General features: G+C 40.7%; 1 protein-coding gene across 2 annotated transcripts in view; it reads left to right on the plus strand.

Moving 5' to 3' along the window:
• The first annotated feature begins 1227 nt into the window (after positions 1-1227).
• The window catches only part of DLG5 (discs large MAGUK scaffold protein 5), a 108003-nt gene continuing 89772 nt past the window's right edge, over positions 1228-19458 (plus strand). For both annotated transcript variants that reach the window (XM_084289857.1, XM_084289858.1), the window contains exon 1: positions 1228-1784. In XM_084289857.1, the coding sequence (XP_084145983.1) occupies positions 1481-1784 (304 nt within the window). In that variant the 5' untranslated portion in view covers positions 1228-1480. The remainder of the gene's footprint in view (positions 1785-19458) is intronic.

A 19458-nucleotide genomic window follows, 5' to 3' on the forward strand; every position in this document is an offset into this window, starting at 1 on the left:
CACCCTGCCAAGTCATTAGTGCCACCGTTATCTTTGCAGGACATCAGAAACATACCTACAAGGCAAGAGTGTCTTCTAGATAAAACGTCAGTTTCAGATTGTAAGTGGCTGTGGTCGTTCTGCAGTCTGTTCCCTCACTGTTTGGAAATTGAAGTGCTATTGATTCGTAGCAGGCTGCTTACCTTCGGACACACGCTGTTACTCATTCTTTGCCAAACTTGCATCCCTCAGCTGCTGAGAATGGGATATTGGAAAATTACCTGGTCTCCAGTGATTTATGAAACAGATGAAATCACAGTAGGGGGAGATGAGCCATTTGTACTTACCTCATTGTACACATTTATAACGTCTACATCTATACACATAATATTTTCATCTATTGTTTGAAAACTCTCATTTTTGTACTTCCTCACGGACCAAGCTCCAACCGGGGCGGTACAATTTCGTGGCTTTTGGCCAAACCGGGCGCTTTTGGGGTACGTTTTACTAGGATCCCGGGCCTCCTCCCCGCTCACGACCCAGGCTGGGCACCGGGAGCGCTGAGGGCTGCAGCGCGGCGGCGGCCCCACGAGATGGCGGTGCGCGCCCCGCACCGACCGGGCCGCCGGGGCGGGGCCGCCGGCACCCCCCGGCCCGCAGCGGGGCCTTTGTCTCGCCGCCGCCGCCTCCCTCACGGCCTCGGGCCCGGTGTGGGGCGGCCCCCCCGGGCCTGCGGGCGCCCCGTGCTGCCCCCTCCGGGCGCAGAGCGCTGCCCGCCTCCTGCCGGAGCCCTCCCGGAGCGGCGGCTCGGGCCCTGCCCCGCCCGCGCTCCGCCTCCGCGCCCCCCTCCGCCCCCCCCGGCGCCCGGCGGGGACCCCCCGAGCGGCGGGCGGTGCTCGGCCGGGGCCGGGGCCGGGGCGGCCGCGGCGCTTCGCTGGTGGCGGCGGGCGGCGAGGAGCGGGCGGGCGGCGCCATGCATTGCCGCAGCCCCGTCTGGGCGCAGGCGGCAGCCTTGTGCAACCAACATGGCTGCGGGCGGCCGCGAATGAAAGGAGGCGCTTGGAGCTGAGGCCGTCTCCCCCCTCCTCCTCCTCCTCCTCCTCCGCCGCCACCACTCCTCCTCCTCCTCGCCCCGCGGCCCTGGGGCCGTGTGGCCTGCAGCGAGCGGGGCAGAGAAGTTGGCTGCGCCGCCCCGCAGCAGGCGGGGGTGCCGGCTGCCCGGGAGGCGGCGGCAGTAGCAGCGGCAGCGACCCCCTCCCGCGGCTCCCGCTGCCCCTTTCCCGGCGGGCAGCGGCAGGAGGAGGGGAAGAAAAAGGAGGAGAAGTTGTCTCGCCGCCCGGGGGGCGCCGGCTGCAGGAGGACGAGGAGCGGCCGCCCCCCGTGCGCCGCAGGGAGGCAGCGGCAGAGCCGCCCTCGGCCCGGCCCGGCGCCGCTTCCCCGGGACGAAGTTCGGCGGCGGCGCCTCCCCGGGGCCGGGGGGCGAAGTTTGGCGGCGGCCGCCATGGAGCCGAAGCACAAGGAGCTGCTCGCCCAGTGCCGCCAGAGCCTGGCGCAGGCCATGACCGAGGTGGACAAGGTGGTGGAGCTGCTGGAGGCCGCCGGCGCCCTCGGCCCCCGCGACCTGCGCGACCTGGAGGCGGCGGGCGGCGGCAAGGCCGAGCTGCTCATCGCCCTGCTGCTGGCCAAGGAGCGGGACCACTTCCAGGACCTGCGGGTGGCCCTGGAGAAGACGCAGCCCCACCTGCTCTCCATCCTCTACCTCAACGGCGCGCCCGGGACGGCGGCGGCGGCCGAGGAGACGGCGGGTGAGCGGGGCGGGGGGCGCGGGCACGGCCCGGGACCAGGAGGAGGAGGAGGAAGGAGGGCGAGCGGCTGCCCCCGCCCAGCCCCGCCGGGCAGAGCGGGCCCCTCGGGGCTGGAGGTGGGGACGAGCCCCGGGGTCCTGCTCCGCCGGGTGCTCAGGGCAGGGCGTGGGGCGCTGTGCTGCGGGGGGTCCCGCGGTTGCTGCGGGCTGTGCTGCTCGTGGGTGAGCTGGGAGGAGGAGAGCTGGGTGTAACTGCACGCCCAGGTGAGAGGAGTTCAGCGGGAACCTTCCTCGGAAGCTGGGCTTTGGCCCAGGGGTCTTCCCTTTCCTCCTTTCTGCACACCACGGTCTGCTTTTCTTGGGATGGTATCAAGCTTCAGAAAAAAAACAAAACAACAACAACAAAAAAGAGGTGGTAATCCTCAAGTCCAGCAGTGTTTCTAGATGAGAAATACTGAAATTGAACTAAATAATAAATCTGTGTTTAAATCCGTAGATAAGGAAATACGTGTTTGTCCAGGGGATGTGCAGGCATCCTCTTGTAGTGTGCGTACAAGCCGAGTGATTAAGAAGAGCGTTGTGGGTTTTTTTGCTGTTGTTACCAGACTTGGGAATTGCAGGTTGACTACCTGGTTACATAAGGAACTGCTCTGGGAGGGCTTCCTGACCCTTACAGGCTATAGGACTTGGCCAAAACAATATAACTCTTCAGAGCTGCTTCTGTCAGGAAAATAGTGCTTGTGTGCGCATTTACACCGTGTCATCTGCCCCTATTTGAGTTATGCTGTTGATGGTAATAGTTTGCCAAATAGAAAAACACGTCAGGGTCTTCTGTTTTGTTTCATATCCATGTGTTAATAGTGTATGGCCTTGTCTAATGAATATATGGCAGGACCTCACAGGAGAGGGAAAACAGACTAAACAATGGACCTCAACACTTCTGGCATTATGTGGTCTGACATCAATGGGAGATGAGGGCACTGCTGCTTTTCAGAAATGGGACCCATGATGTTTCTGTATGATTAGATTAATGCTGGGGCTTGTCTTGTTGAGAACACATATTAATTGTACTGGGCTACCAGCATTCCCCAGCCTTATAAGCAGAGGTGTAAAATGTGAATGCCAGGAAAAAAAATGCAGTATATGTTGTACTTTGTAATACTTCTTATTTTTTATATGAAAGAATTGCAGAATGTCGTAACACTGAGCTCATAAGGAAAATGTAGTTTAATTAGCAAAACTAACCATATCCTTCTTGACTGAATGTGGTCCTGAGGATCATCTGAATTCTATTAACATCTGCATGGGGAAGGATGGTCCCCTGACAGGGTGGTTTTCATTACTACCGATAAATGAAAGCAAAAGAAGAGCTAACTTTGAGGGCTCTGTTTTATTTTGCTTTGCAATAAACATGTCTACAAATGAGTATGCAGAAAATAGCTACCAGTGAGTGAGCTTAGGGATAAGCTGTCACTCATGTATGAAGGTAGGGGACCCGAGCCTTCAAAGACTGTCCTATGTATTTCGGCATTACTTGTCTGAGGAGGTCTCATGGTAAGTAGTCATGAGACTGCTTGTGTGAGCACCGAATGCCTCTGAAGAATCACAGCTGCTGTGCAAATTCATCCTGAATATGTTATGTGAAGGGTTAATGTTTGAGGGTAAGTGCAGTAGAACGGTTCTTGTTTGAACCTGTATTCAGATGTAACCTGGTTTTATTGTAGTGTCTCCCTGTAGGAAGTCTGACCACCCGTCTTCTCTTGTCTTGCCACTTAGGATTTTTACTTCTTTTCACTGTGGATGCTGAAGGCGGATGAGTCAAGCTGCTTTTTGTTCTTTGGGTGTAGTAGCAAACTGTAAACATAGTAGTAAGAAATGCTGTTGGATTCTGGTTTTAAAATACTCAAGAGAAACAGTTCTCAGCATGTATTACGTAAAGAGGGGAAAAAAATAACAACAAACACCTCCATCTTAAATACCCCTTTAATTGAACTTGTCTGGCTGAATTAATTTTTAGGATTACCATTAGTATATGGAATATGACAGTTTGCAGTGGCATACTTGAGTAAAGGACACATCCTGAATGCCTGCTGTAGGTGAAAATGATTTACAACTGATACTGTATCAGTACTTGTTAATTCCTTTCTTCCATCCGATGTTGCTGTGAAAGAAAGGGGAAGGTAGTCAGCAACGTAATTTGGTTCAGAGATGGAGAATTCATACGTAGTCTGCTTATGACACAAGTGAGAGAGTTGTTCTCCTTACGCTTGCATGTATGTGGTTAGGCTTGCATTTTCCCTTTGTTTTTCGGTTGCAATCACTGTGTTTTCTTCTGTCTCATTTTTAATAATCTCCTTTCAGATTTGAAATGTAATGTGAACTGTGATGGAAATGTAGGCTGTTGTTTATATCAACAGCTCTTGTGGCTGGCTGGACAATGTATAGCTGACACTTTTATAAGTATTTATCTACACAACAGGAAAGGAAGTCAACAGCTGTTCTGAGAGCTAAAGGGAAAGAATTGGGGTACTAGTATCTGTTGGAAGACCTCAAGTGTGGATAAGTGTAGTTAGGTTACAAGGAGCTTGCATTCTTTGTAGAATTTTTCCCAGTCCCGTCTGTTTAAATATTTTTGTACTTTATAGTAGTTTCTACTTGCTTGTGTTAAATATAAAACTTTGTAGTGGTTTGATGACAGTTTTTACAATAAAATGTGTATTTTTAAGCTTGTTTATTTCTACTTTGAGAATACTGTGCTTTAACAGTGTCAGTCAACAGTGTGTAAAACCGAAAGGGCAACTACTTTTCATCAAAGCAAAAAATAAACAGAGTACTGTTAGCTGTGTTTTCCGTAGTCATGTTTATAGATGGCATTCAGTTCTTCCTTGAATAATACGTTTGGTTATTATGTTACAGTTCTGTGCAAGTGTTTTTGTGAGAAATGGGCTCTGTCCATTTCAAAGTGAATGCTTTGCTGATTTAAAATCTCCCAGTGCTTTTTGAACAGGGACCTACTCTTTCTTTTAAGTAGTGTGCTAGTCACTTTTATTTCTCTATTTTGGTGACCCATGGGATTATTATTTGATACTTGATTGGGCAAATTACCTCTATTGTTCATATGAGAAATACTGTATTCCGATAGTCAAATATATCCTTCTAATGTAGACTTAAATCACTTCCAAGAAGTTGCTTCTGTTTCAGATACCTACTAAACCAATGATCTTTCACATTAATGTAATACACATTTCTTTAACATAAAACTTTTCCAAGAATACAGCAGAAGATACGTATTTGTGACAAATGCTATTAAAGTGTTTTTCACTATTAATTTAATAAAATGGCCAAAACACATCCATTTAGGCAGCATAAAATAATATTGGGGCTTTGTAGTTAGATATTTATTTAATTATTGTTGTGATTTTTGGAAATAATAATAATAATAATAATAATAATAATAATAATAATAATAATAATAATAATAATAAAAAAGTAGGAGAGGCTGGGTTGCCATGCTTGAAATTTGTTTTTGATATGAACTTGCAGAGTGGAGGCAAAGGTGCTCCCAGCTCTGTATCCGCAAACTGAGTGAATTGTTCAACTTAAAAAGCTTTGCTGATGGTTTCAAAACTATTAAACAGGTAGGTTCACAATCTCCTTTTTACATTAGCAATTGTTTTTCTTCATTTCTGTAACCATCTTGCTGCAGTAAGTGCATCTCGTCTCTGTAAGATTAGTAAGAACACAATGACTTCCTTTACCTGTAAGCGTAAAGCACCCTTTTGGATTTAAAAGCAGAGCATGTCAGTCTTCAGAGATGTTTTATTTATACAATTCTAGGTTACAGTTTTAGTTTCAAAATTTCAAAATTTAGAACTCTGATTGTATTTTTACACAAGTTCTTGAAAGGGGTCTGAAGGAAAGAAGGAAGATAGTTAAAAATTGACTAAATAGTTTCCTTCTGCTGTTTTATGACACTTATTTTTTTCTAGCTCTGTTTGGTCAAGGATAAAGTTAATTTCCAGTCCAGAAAGTAAATGTGGGCACTTAAGGGAGTAGAAATAAGTTAGAATTGAAACTTTTTTTTTTTTTTTTTTAAGGATTATATGAATTTCCTTCCTTAGCTTTATTTAAAAAGAAAAAAGTATAGTGTTTCAGACAAAACTGATTTTAGGTCAGAGTTTACTTGTAAATATTGCTGTAGTCCTCATATACAGGCAGGCAGTGTGTCCTCTTATGTATGAAGTGTGGAGGTGGAAAGCTGTGACCCCCTCTGCTTGCTGGCAGCTCTGGGGCAAGGAGCAGAGAAGAAATGCACAAAGGGTCCCCAGGAGGCTGGAGCACAACAGCTCAAGGCTGGTTCTGGGGTCTCTGCCTTGTGCCCCCATCTGTAGAATGGTGCTCCACAATGGTAGAAGAGCCAGGGAGCTGGAGCGAGGAGCCGAGACCCTGAGTGGATAAGCTGTGAAATACGGAGACAGGCTGCAGCATCCTGCAGGAGGAAGTGGGAAGGCAGGGAGGCTTGGGAGGAGAGAGGGAGAAGATAAGAAATAACACTGGAAGCGTACGCTCCCTGGGGAAAGATGGAGAATGAAGAGAAATTGTAAAAGCATAATTTACTGGTTCAAGGGCTGAACTGGCAATTTTGCAATTAGGTTCAATTTATGCTCTCTTCCACTGCTGAAAATTGAAGAGTGGGAGAAGTAGAGCAGTATGTCTGGGTTCTTTCAGACCTTTTATTAGTTCTCAGGGTAGCCTCTCAAGCCTCCTTAGAGGACTTCTTAAAAATGGTGCAGATTAAAAAGCAGGCAGCATTTAGGAGTCACTTACATTAGGGGAAATACAGGTCTCTGGCAGTGATGAGCAGTAATTAAAGTTGCGAAAATAGCCAGTGCTAGTTTTGTAGTACCTGTGCCTTCTGATGACCTCAAATACACGGTGTCTTTTGGAAATGTCAGGGAAAAAAAAATGCAGGAAGCTTCTGGCAGGTGTTAGAGGGGTATTCACAACTGAATAGGTAATAGTAAGTGGATGGAAGTCGTCTCTCCATCCCGAAGAAATGATTGTTTTAGCAGTTCAGAACTCCCAAGCATGGTGGTTCTCAATTTCATTTTTGTTGTGCTCATATGGGAGGGAGCAAGGCAGCCAGAGTAAACTGTTCGGGCCACTGTTTTTGGCAGTGTAAAATCACTAGTGATTTTTGTGGTATTAGCGCATACAGCTACTGAGCTGCTTTGGAGACATACAGGACTTGATGTCTTACAAAATGACAAACCAGAGCAGAGTATGATATGTTTCTGAAGGACTCCTTTAACTTGTCACTTTCATGAGTGTTCTGAAATAGGAGCAGTTCACTTTCAGACATGGTCAGTAACAAACCAACAGCTTTCCGTAACTGGTGACTTACTTGTTCAAGCTAGAGAATGCCTATCTAAGCTTGTTTCAGATCTAATTGAACTATCATTCTTAATGTTATTGTTTTATTGCAGCTGTAATGGTGTTGTGAGCTGTTTAGACCTCTGCCCTAGATAGTGAAGACCTCAGCCACCACACGGCTAATGAATTTATGCTTTCCAGTTCAGCTAACAGCCTGCAATTTGAGCTTTTTTTTTTTTTCCTTTGTTGTTTGCTTTTACCACTTTCTGACCCTCTTCTCCCCTTTTGTTTCATTCTATTTGCTTCTTAGCTTCCCTTGGTCCTGTTACTTTTCATGTTTTTGCCCTCAGTCCTACTTGCTATTTCCATTATTATTTTTTTTTTAACAGCACAACAATTTTTTAATCAAAATCTGTATCAATAAACATATACCAGTAAGTCTTGGTAAATTTCTTCAGTTTTGCACTTTTTTATTTTTTGAAGACCTGTAGTTCTGTAAGATGTCAGCATCTTACTTTATCTTTCAGAGCTGTTCATTGTCCAGCATGGTTCAGGGTGTTCCTGTTTTTTATATATAAACAGTCTTGAAATGCTGAACATGCTATAAAACTAAAAATGATCTAGGTAGCAAAACATGTTGGTGCACGTAATTTTGTAGGAAAAGATTTATAATAATAAAGTTGGGGCTTTATTAACATAATCTATGCTTCTGTGATTTTCTAATTATATTGTTTAGTTGCTGCCAATACATTATTTATCACCCTCAAGATACAAGTCATTAGCTGTTATTTAGTAAATGGTGTTGATTTAGAACTGATTCATCCTGATGTAGGAGGTGGAAATGTTGCACTGACTGAGCTTTGACTTGAGGGTAACCAATGTTTTTCTAATGTAAGCCTCCAAGAATGGGCTGTCCCCGGAGGAGATGAGCACTCTAACTGTATCTTGAACATGTGAGTTCTCTTCTTCCAAGAGGGTCACGTTTGGGTGTTCTGGGTGTCACTCTGGGTTATTAGTTCTTGCCAATGCAAGGCAGAGTTACTAAAATATTCAAGGAAACCCACAGCACCATTGCTCAGAAATGAGTTAGAAATGCGTGCTGTACAGTGTTTGCTGTGTCATTGGTGTGTTTATGAACTCACCATAGGCTGTGTTGTAGCAACAGTTATTTTGATGGTGATAGGTGTTATACCAGCATCTGTTGTTTTTTCAACTAATAAGTAAGATCAAGTTTGGGAACGCCTTCAGTGAGCTGCTGTGCGAGAAGGATCTGATCTCTATAGGATGCTCTTTGCATTGTTAAGCACCTGGGGATAGAGCAGATGTGGAGGACTGCTGCATTTTGAAGAAGCTGACAATCGCTTGGCCACTTGGGCTGAACAATTAAAGATCTTTTTCTTGATAATGGCTGTTTGTTGGGCCATACAGAATAACATAATTACTGGAGGGCCCTTTTTACCTAAACTTGTGTCAGAGGAAGTTAAGAGCAAGCTACTGCCTTCTCGCTCAGCTTCTGCAATCTCCAGTTTACCAATTCCTGGGCTAAGTTACTCAGCAGTTCGCTTGTTCACAGCATGAATTAGTGTGCTCTGGGTTTCTGCTCTTTGTGTTTTGGTAATTTTTTTTTATTTTTGAATTGTTGGCTGATAAAGGAGTTGGATTCAAAACGGCACATTATGACCTGGTTCAGAAGCTTTCCAGGCATACAAATGGACCTCTAGCTGGAGAAAAAAGGCAAGAGGGAATGTAAAGCCAGTGAATGTTTCAGCTGGCAAGTTGGTGGGTTGAGGAAAAATTGGCAGACCAAGGGTTGTTTTTTGGCAAACATTTTACGTAAATGACAACTGTGTGTTCAGAAATGTACAGGAAAAAATTCCAATGATAAATCAAGAAACTTTTCTCATGACTGTTTACATGCACTGTGACAACTTTCTTGTGTCCTCTCTCCTTTCACCATAGCTTTTTATTGTACCTGGCCATAGTTGCTGATTCATGAGTATGGGTATTATTTGTGTGGTTTTTGACCGTGTGAAGTAATCCCCATTTATATGCATCAAGTTGGACACGTGCTTACGGTGGCAGGATCAAGGCCTTGTATATGAAACTCATTGGATTAACCAATGTCTTCATCTTCAGTAAGCTGCCATTTATATATTGGGCCTTGGTAAGTATGGCTGAGACCTGCCACACTTACTTTTTTTCCTTTCAGTAATACTTAAAAGGAGCTTGTACGGGAAATTTTGTCTTGAGGGTTGATCTATAATTTAGTTCAAACTTTCCAAGTGCTCTGTGCAGATGAGCTGCATCCTGTTGATGCAAATGCACCAAAATCCTTGCTTTTTGAGTGTATTCATTCTCTGAGACAGGCAGGCCAGCAGGTATGGATATGTATGATTTTCTTCAAAAGCATAAGAACTTTGGGACTAGGAAAAACTAAGCTGATGCAGTAAACGTCCATATCAAAATTACTAAATATAGCTGCTAAATTGCTATGTAGATATTCATGCTATTTTAATAAGCATAAAATTATATTTACGTCCTTTACTGTTTCTGTGGATAGTGTTCTGTTGCATGGTTACATGGAAAAATAAGTTTAGGAGGAAATAGATTTAATGATCTTGATCGAGCCATGTGATCTCGTACTTATCAAGCACTTAACATAATTTTAAGTCTTCCTCATGATCCTCTGGAAGAAAGAATGGTTGATTGTCTCTTCAACTGGAAGTCAGCAGGAGATGGATATGGTTTTAGTGACTTTACTCAGGAAAACTTCTTGCTATGTGTTTTTTGAAGTTCTCTTTTAATACCTCCTACACAGTCTTGTGAATGCTTGCAGGGATTTTCTGGAAGGTCTACTTCTCATTTAAAACGTGATTATCTGGCTTTCAAATAGTGTGCAAGTGAGTGTGGTGAAATCAGACTATCTAAAGGTTTTCTTTGAGGCTGTATGCATCACCACAATGACAACATCTGGGTATGAACTTAAGTTAATCTTGAAAATCATCATGAGTGTCCAGACATTAATACATCCTGCTCACGTAAATAAAAATACTTACTGGAGAAAAAGCATTGTATTGAAAATAAGTGAGAATTTGAAGACCTGTTCTCTCCTATTAGAACATTTCAGCTTATTGCTACATTATAGCTGCATTTAAGAGAGCAACAAAGAAAAAAATCCTCAAAATTTTAGGTTTTGTTGAGGTATGGTTGTATATATTACCATTATTGTATAAGACAAGAAACCACAGTAATCACTGAAACTTTTTTTTTAGTAGTGGGGTAAATAGATACAGATGAAATGAAAGGAAGACACATTTGGTATCTGTTAGCAGTAGCTAGACTGTTTTCCTTCATGCTAATAATGGAGGAAATTATCAGAGTATTTTTTTTCTTACAGGCAGCCAGAAATTATAGCTATTGTAGTGTTTTATATAGGCTAGTCAGTATAAAACAGCATACTTTTATTAAGAGAAAAAATAAATCATAAAGGTCTCCATTAGTCACTTAAATGAAGTATTCAGGTTGAAAGAATGGAATCCTAATGAATTTCTGCATTTTGCTGTTTTCTATATTTTTATTGTGCTTGTTCGAGTGCAAACTATATTTTCATTGCTATCCAAGTATTTTAAACATTAAAAAAATTTGTCTAACATTGGGAAAATGTGTGTGGAAGATGTGTTCTTGGGGTGTGTATTGCTCATTGAAAAATTCTAGCAAAGCCTGATTAGTAAATAATTGCAGCATTAAGTAAAAATATTCTCCAAGTCTTGACTTGCATTAAATATTTGATCCCTTTTTTTACGTTAGAAATCTTTCATTAATAAGTTTTTCTCCATTCTCTTATTTTTTTTTTTTCCCCGTATATTTTTTTCTGCATGTTTCAATATACTGGTGAGTTACTGAGTATGAGTTTACACTGGAAGTTTCTTGATCCTATTGGGCTATTCAGGAAACTTACCTATTGAGGTAAGCAGTAAGACAAGTAGTTCTGATGTTGAACAATGCTATAAATTTGAACGAATGAGGCAAGTGAATGAAAAGCAACAGTTGATATGTTGCCATGTGCTTTCATCAGAGCATGCTACAATGTTGTGTAGCAATGCTTGTATTTTTTTTTTTGCATCCTTTTATTGTTAGACTTCTATTGTCAACCTTTGATATATGCAGATTGTTCTTAAAATGAAAAGGACTTGCAATTATTTGTGATTTTCTCATACCTCCTATCTATTCAGAAAAGCATCAATTTCTAGTATTACAAATATTAAATCACGATGCAGTTGTTGTACCTGTGTCTAACTTATTTTTTTTGGTAGCATTTCCACATAATACAGGTGAAAATGTTTTTTGTGCAGTCAGGCATAGGGGAAGTCTGGTAAAACTTAAGGATTTAAGATTTATTGACGATACAGCTTATGAACTCTTCAGACAAATGTTTTTTTTTTTTTTTTTCTCTTTGCATACTTAGTAGATTACTAAAGACTGCAGCAATAGGCAGCTGGTATTGGTTTTGTTCTGAGTGTTTTCGAAAAAGAAACAAACAAAAATGCAACCTACCTCACAGGACCTTTGAAATGTTTACATTATTATTTAATGGACAAATTTAAAAAAAAACAAAACAAAACAAAAAAAAAAAACCACCAATACAAGCTGTTGAACCTTCTGTTATTCATTTTAAGATTACTCATACCTTACCAGGAGTGGGTGAGTATTGAAGCAAAGACAAGTGGGAATGAATTCAAGATTAGGTAACTCTTTGATATCAGTACATTATGGGACAGGACCTCAAAAAGGAATTAAAAGTGAGGACATTTTGTATTGGCCAAATACAAGAGAAACAGAATGATTTCATTATGTGTGCTGTGTGTATTCACTTACACAAGAACATATGCATGTTTGTTTTCATTGTTTCTTTTGCTGGCTTCTTTGTTTGTTCAGAACCAGAGATGATGGCATCAGTTTCTCAGTTTATGGTGATGTATTTCAGAAATACTTGCATTCTTTTTAGTTGTGCATCTGGTAAAATAGTGTCATGTTCAACTGTGTTATTTTGATTATAGATGGCTAGTTAACAAAAAAATAAATAAATAATGGAAGGAGAGAGTGGATGAAATATGCATTCCACATTGTGGTGAAATGATAGTTTGTGAGAGAAGAAATTTGCCATGGTTAGAGCAATTTTAGGAAATCGTTCCCTGTTAATGAGGCAAGTTGACTTTGGATCATAGGGTTTTTAAAATTTTGACCCTGTAGGTGAAACTGGGAGATTGTGGCCCTTGATGGTGACTAATATCAGATGTTGAATAGTATTTGCATTTAATGTAGAATCCTTAGTGTTAAAGAGATTTGCAACCTTTTTGATCTAGTACTGGGCATCCTTTTGTGGTGGTGGCATTAATAGACCTGTACTACTGCATGCACAAAAACATAAACATCTTAAAAGCTGATCAAATGGAGTATTTTGAAGTTATTTATTTCTAATGTTAGATAATTTAAATATAAATGTACTTTATGTTGTTCTCCCCATCTCTTCCCTGGCAGCATGATCTTATGTACTGTTTGTAGTGTTGGTAAGATACCGTGTGGCACTGTAAGTTAAAGAACCCAGGAAAAATTTTTTCAGTCCTGCTTGGGCTTTATATAAGATAAATATATCTATAAAAGAAAGCATTAATAATAAAATCATTATATATTCCCTTAAAGCATGTCCTTACATTGATGACCAATGTTTGTTAGCTTCAGGGGAGATGTTCTGAAGTTACCCTGGATAACAACATCTTTCTGAGCATTTACAAAGGTATTGAATGTGCGGCGCGCTGGGAAGTTGTAACAAAGCATCTATGTCTTTGGCTGTTCCAAAGATAAGCCGGTAGTGAGACTTCTCTGGGAGTGTTTTTTTTTTTTTTAAAGGTTTTGAAGAAATTAACTTGTTCTCCAAGTTATTCTGTTATGTGTGACAGAAGTGATTTAGAAGTTAGTCTTTCTGCTGCAACAGTTTCTTTTCTGGTAAATAAGTGTATATCTGCAGCCTTCTGAATATAAAATTTGGGCTTGTCAAAACATTTATTAGTATTACAGCTCTTGCTGAACTTAATATCTTTTTTTCTATTCTTTTAAACTCACTTCAAGGAAGTGCTTTATGTGTGGTCGTTCTTATTTTTTTTATTCTTCATTTCATATCATCCTGGAGAAATTTGCACAACTCTTGTTAAGAAGTAGTTACCTAAGACTAGTTTTCGTTAAGCACTGGTCAGTTAGAATAATGAAAATAATGAAATATATAAATTGGTGATACCTTTTCTCAGATCAAGTATAGGGTTTCAATAAAATAACGTTGAGTCCTGGACTGTTTCATTCTGTTTCCATCAGATACAGTGCGTGTCTGCATTTTTGGCGAGAAGTAGCATCAGAGGGAAAAATCTGTTACTCTGCATCATCTTCTAGACAGCTCTGTGCTCGTTAACAGTTTCATTAAGGATTGATCTGGTAGACTTTAAGCTAAGAACGTTCACTTGATAGTAATACAAAAAATGATTTCAGCTTCAAATAGTGCTTCTAAAAATAGCTTTTTAGAGAGAGACTTTCTTTGCCAACTTTTCATGTCCCTTTAGCCGTTCCATGAATGGCAGGAAAAAGAGGTGTAGTCTCATGGCAGCCAAAGCTTGCTGGTGCCTCTGGAAGGGCTGCACTCTGCCCATTCCTCAGCCACACGCAGCACCAGTCAACTGCTAAATTGATTTTTGGCACAAGGTGTCTTGTTAACTACTTCCTACAGACTGTTTTCGCCATACCATCCCGTCGTACATCTGAACTGAACATCCAGCCTTACTGATGCTAACCTTTCTAAATTCTTCTGTAATTTTTTTTACTAGCACTGCTAGTGTTAAAATGCTGCTTGAAAATGAAATGGAGATATCTTCAAGTTTTAAATATGCAGTCTAATGCTGGTTTTCAAGCACTAAGCAGAACAAGCGTTCATGGTATTGCATGGGGAACATGTCGAATGAAATGTCACATCCCTCATTATTAAATATTCCTGCTCAAAGCTGAAGCTGTAAGACAATGGACTATTATAAACATATAGTTAAAATTGCTATATTTTATTTAGTTTTAAGATTACAACTGTTCTCTGAGTATAAAGACGTCAGTTCACTTTCATGTAAGAAGTTATTTCTTTGGTGGAAATAATTCTTATTTGTGTCCTCAAAATTGGTGAAAATTACACATTTTTACAAATGTATACACTGTAAACTAATATCTAATTGAAGACTTTTGGAACAGGTTTCTGTCATTCTTAGGAAACTTTAATATGTGAATATTAATCTCTGTGGCAGACGAGAATCATGTCTTAAAAGACATAAATGACATGCCATATTGCATTGCATTTTTATTAGCATTTATGTTCCTAATTCCATTTTCAGCAGTTAATCTAAATTTACAGGTTCAGAATTGTGATAAAATGTGGTTTTGTAGTTGGGGAGGCAGTGAAGGGAGGAGGTCATCCCAAGAGACAGAAGCAGGCTAGTACTGGAAGACACTCTGCTCTAGTGCAGCCCGCAGAAATATGAATATAATTGCCATTTTAAAAAATTGCTTTCTTAAAGTACATGTTGTAAACTAAAACTAATATTTGAGTGCTGTGATGGTGTCACAGTAGCTGAATCTTCTTGGTACGTTTCCACAGAAACAGCCTACTTCCCAGTCCAAAGAAGAAATACAGGAAATACTGCAGCCTCTCCCAGTGGCTTACTGCTGATGGACTTTGTAATTACATCAGTCTAACTACATCTGCAGCCTGCTCTGCAAGAGGTTGGATTTAAGATTAATTGTATGACGAAGGATCCTGGCTTACAGCTATATCTTAATTAGAATTCAGAATCCACTTTACATAAAAAAAAAAAATCTGAAAAGTCTTTTCTGAAAGAATACTGATTATAGGCCAAATGAAAACATTTTTATCTTTCTCTTCTCATAATTTGGGAATAGCTTAAGTATATATAAATATATTCCCATGCCATCTGGTTTATTTCTCTTTTCATCTTGCTCTCGGCTTCTGTCATCTTGCTTATTCCTCTTTGCATTTATAATTAGTAGGAAAAAGCAAGTAAAAGTGACTTTCATGCATTCACAGTAACATTTATAAAGTTTCTGAATGCCATGTAAAATCACGCTTTTCTTGGTTTTGAAATTTACTGCTGTTAAATATACCTCTGCCGTTGATGTGTATATACTAGGTCGCTTATAACTGAGTGCATAATATTTTAGCATTGGTAATCAATACTGTTCTGGAAAGTATCACATTTTTCATAAATAAGTAGTTCAGTTCTTGAACTACAATATGAAGGCTGAACTATTACTGTTCTTTTAAGGTCTGGTGGTGTCCTGGCAGACATTATTATGTTTCTGAAAGCTGTGGTTTGGAAGTATTTAGTTAAATGTGCAGGAATTAACATTGATTACGTTCTGCGAACTCTCAGGGTATAGTCTTTTTGAAGAACAGTAGAGAAATTCTCTCTCTTTCAATGATTGGTTGGCATGTGTGCCAAAGAAGTGTGGGCTGGGAATTGGTTCTGAAGTCCTTCCTTAAACAGCAACACATTAAAGGTTCAATTTGGTGTAACAACATCTATAAGCGTATGCTGCTCTTAAGCAAGAGATGAGTTCTTCTCTTGGGTTTTATAATGATATTGCTGCTTGCCTGAGTTAGCATTAGTATCATACTTAATCATCCTGTCAAACTGGGGCCTGAGTTACTGATAAGATAATTTGCAAATAAAATTTGCTTTCGTATAGTGTCAGTTGTGTTCCAGTTTTTCTGGCAATGTTTGGAAGTTACCTGCCCTAAGTTGGTCTTTACTTGCTTCTGCTCAAGATCTTTCAGAATACTCTTAATTTCTAAGCAAATGCTAAACTGAAGGAAAAGCATAAGGAAAAGCATCAAAAATACTTAAGATTTTACTTAAAACTTTCGATTAATCATGGGATAATACACCATTTTAAGGTTCCCTTAAAAACTAGGAAAATTAAGTTGGTTCTTATCGTGACATAATCTGTTCTGAAAATATGCAACTTTGTGTACTGCTTGCAGATAATAACAACTGTCATCTACTTTTTTATGCCATTAATAAATAACAACAAGTTCTCATGCGTTTCCTCACTTGATGGCAATCTACATAAGGTCTGTTGCCTTCCACAGAAATAAAGTAAAGCCAAGTAATTCTGGTGTTTGTGGTATTTTACAGCTGGACAGAAATGGTCTCTGTGAACCCCCTATTACTGGATTGCGGGAAGGCCTGCCATAAAATGGTCTTGATTACGTGGCTGTTCAGAGTAGTTGATTTGAGCTAATCTCTGATTAATGAGTGATCTTTAGCTTTACTGGAGCCATGCTGAGTGTTAGTGAAGTAAGAAATCTGATTAGGGTTTTACTATGTTATCATCTAAGAACTAAAATCTGTGTTTTATTCTGTAGTTAGTTAAAAGACAGTTAAGGTATTGGGATGTCTTCATATCTTGTCCCTCTTTCTGTTTGCTTTGTGCCTGTCTTTAGTATGGCTTTGTAATTCGCTTTAGGCATAGGTGATGAAAAGGGGAAACAGTCTGTTGGAGCATTATTATTGAGAGAGGAAATAGTCCTCCTAGGACAGCACCACGAGGATTTGAGCTGATAAGAAGCCCTTTGCTGTGTGATGGGATGGATGCTGTTGACACTGGCAGCATTTTGGATGGAGAAGAAAGCTCAGGTGGCATTTGTTTTAAGGAGGTACAACTTGAATTGTTTTTGTCCTGCATGTACAGAACTGAAAAGCTCTACTTAACTTGTCATCACTTCTTTTTTCCCATCTGTGGAGAAGATTGTTCTGATTAAAGTTTGTGAAGGGAATTTTGTACTTCAATACTGCAGTTCTAGTGTCTTAGGATATGGGGTGCTTTTTTGTCTTTGCTAATTTCTCCACAGATGCTCACCCCTTTCCTCATCAGCTTCTTAATTAAGTTTAGTGGATATCAGGAACTTGCAGAGGAAGAACCATGGTATATGCCCTTTACCAACTAAAATCGTTATGTGAGAGCTACTTAGCTCATCTGTGCAGTTGCAGTGCAATATTGTAGCATTATACGGAAGAGCAGTGCTGTGGTTAGATTCCTAGATTTGGGCAAAATCCAAAAGCTAGTTTTGAAAGCAAACAAACGCCCCAGTTTCCCTTTTGAGAGGGGTTGTAGTGCAGTAGTAAAATCCATTTGTGAGTGACCTCCCAGAACTTTGTAACTCTACACCGGCACATAGTAATTGTCAGTTGAGGTGGCGGCTGGTCCCGCCATTAGCCGCACCGACCAGCACGGCACTGGGCCGACTGGTTGAGCTGCGGCCTGGCGCTGCCGAGAACAAGAGGCCTTTGTTGGGCAGCCCAGGCCTTGCTGCAGGTCGCTCGGCCTGGGGGCTGCCAAACCTGTCAGCCAGCGTCCGGGCGGCTTGTGCTAATAAATCACCCTGCCTCCCACAGCAGCACAAAGTCCAGAGGGTATCGGCAGTGCCTCTCTGGATTCTGAGCGTGAGGAGCTGTGCCGTGACATTTTGTGCTTGCTGTTTGCGCTACAGCACAGTTTGTGGTGCCCCAAGGGTGATGGTGTCCTGGGTGGGTTAGCAGATCATGGCAGCTTGGACTTCTCTATCCGTGTCCTCACAAGTACTCTGCTTATGTGTTATACCAATGAAGCGGCTTGTAAAAGCTTACAACCTTTTTTAGTTTTGTTTTGTAAACAGAAATTTTGTTTTTGTCTTTTAACTGCTTGTCTTTAGCAACTCTGGGATAGAGACCTATATTTGTTTGCTATGAAAACTTATTTTAGGTTGCCTTCTCCAGACCTGTGTGTATAAATGCCCTGATATCAGAATAAAATTTTAAGTAAGTAAGCGTTGATAAAAGCGAAATGTCTTAGGTTTCCAAGGATATGGAAACCCAGTGATCTGGCTTGTTTCAGAGACATTGCTTTATAAGAATACTGCCATGTCAGGAAGCATATGAAGTATTTTGAAACTGCATCTGAACTGATTTCCATGGAGGTCTTTTGGATCTGCGTCACATTTATTCAGGCATTGCTCCTAGGATTGTTCTGATTTTTTTTTTTTATCTTCTTGCTATTTTAATACAAATGCATTCTGCAGCTCAACTAATGGAGTACCAGTAATACTTGGTTGTTTGGTGTGCATAGCTATAATTTCTTCAGCTGTTTCCCTCCCCAGCATTAACTTATATTTTTAAATCACAGGGACTAAGCTGAATAGTGACTTCTGATACATACTCATAGAATATATGTTGCTCCATGTAGAGTACGGTGTGACTGCCTCTAATAATGCTTCCCTTATGCTTTTTTTCATAGTTGATACTGAACTTTTTTAAGCTTGCATTAACTCAAATAGAGTTCATTCTATTTTACTAACTCATGTTTTCTCATCTCACTCATCTTAAAAGCAGAGCTGAAGATTGCAACAAATACATTATTGCTATGATGTGATGAAAAAAAATAAAAAAAAAATATGTAATTTTACACAAAGCACCTGAAACTAGGTGATAATTACTGTGGTCATTAAGCAACCTGTCTGCCTTTAATCAGGGACCTGTTTGCAGAACATGGGCTTGATGAGGAAGACAATAGCCAAATGATAATAACAAAGCTTTGCTAGGTTGGGAGGACGTGGGGAGGAGCATATATACTTCACCATCTGCATGATCAACCTGTAATCGTTGAGTTGAGGTGGAGGATGAGTTGGAAGAGAGCAGAAGCTGAAATGCGTTACTGTAGAGCTGCACTGAAAGGTATTGTCAAATTGAGTGGTTGCATCAGCGTGGTGTGGCTGTGTGGGCTCTGTGTTGGCTGTTCTTTTGCCTTTCTGCTTGGTTTTCGAAAGAGAATGGAAAAAGGACATGAAAAATCTTGAGTTACTGTTGCTATGTTGTTTTTTTTTTGTTTTTTTTTTTTTTTTTACTCTTATGCTTCCTTTATGCTACCTTTTTCTCTTTCTGGTGAATTTCATTATATTGTCGATATGCATCTTGTACAGGGTATTCTGTGTTTTGGTTATTCTTTGCAGTAGTAAAGAAAGTTACTGTCCACAAGCAAAACTAATGGAAACGAATTGCCAGTATCCCTTTATGAAAGGAAGAACACTTTCTGAAAATGTTTCAATAAGCCATTTTATCTATTGTTAAGTGAAGCATTCTGAGACTAGAATCAGGCTTTTCTTGTGGTTTGGTTATGATGGTGTCATAACCCACTTCCCTTTTACAGTGCTCAGTATTGTATGA

This window comes from Netta rufina (assembly GCF_964035555.1).
Source record: "Netta rufina genome assembly, chromosome: 7".
In the NCBI taxonomy this organism is placed as follows: domain Eukaryota; kingdom Metazoa; phylum Chordata; class Aves; order Anseriformes; family Anatidae; genus Netta; species Netta rufina.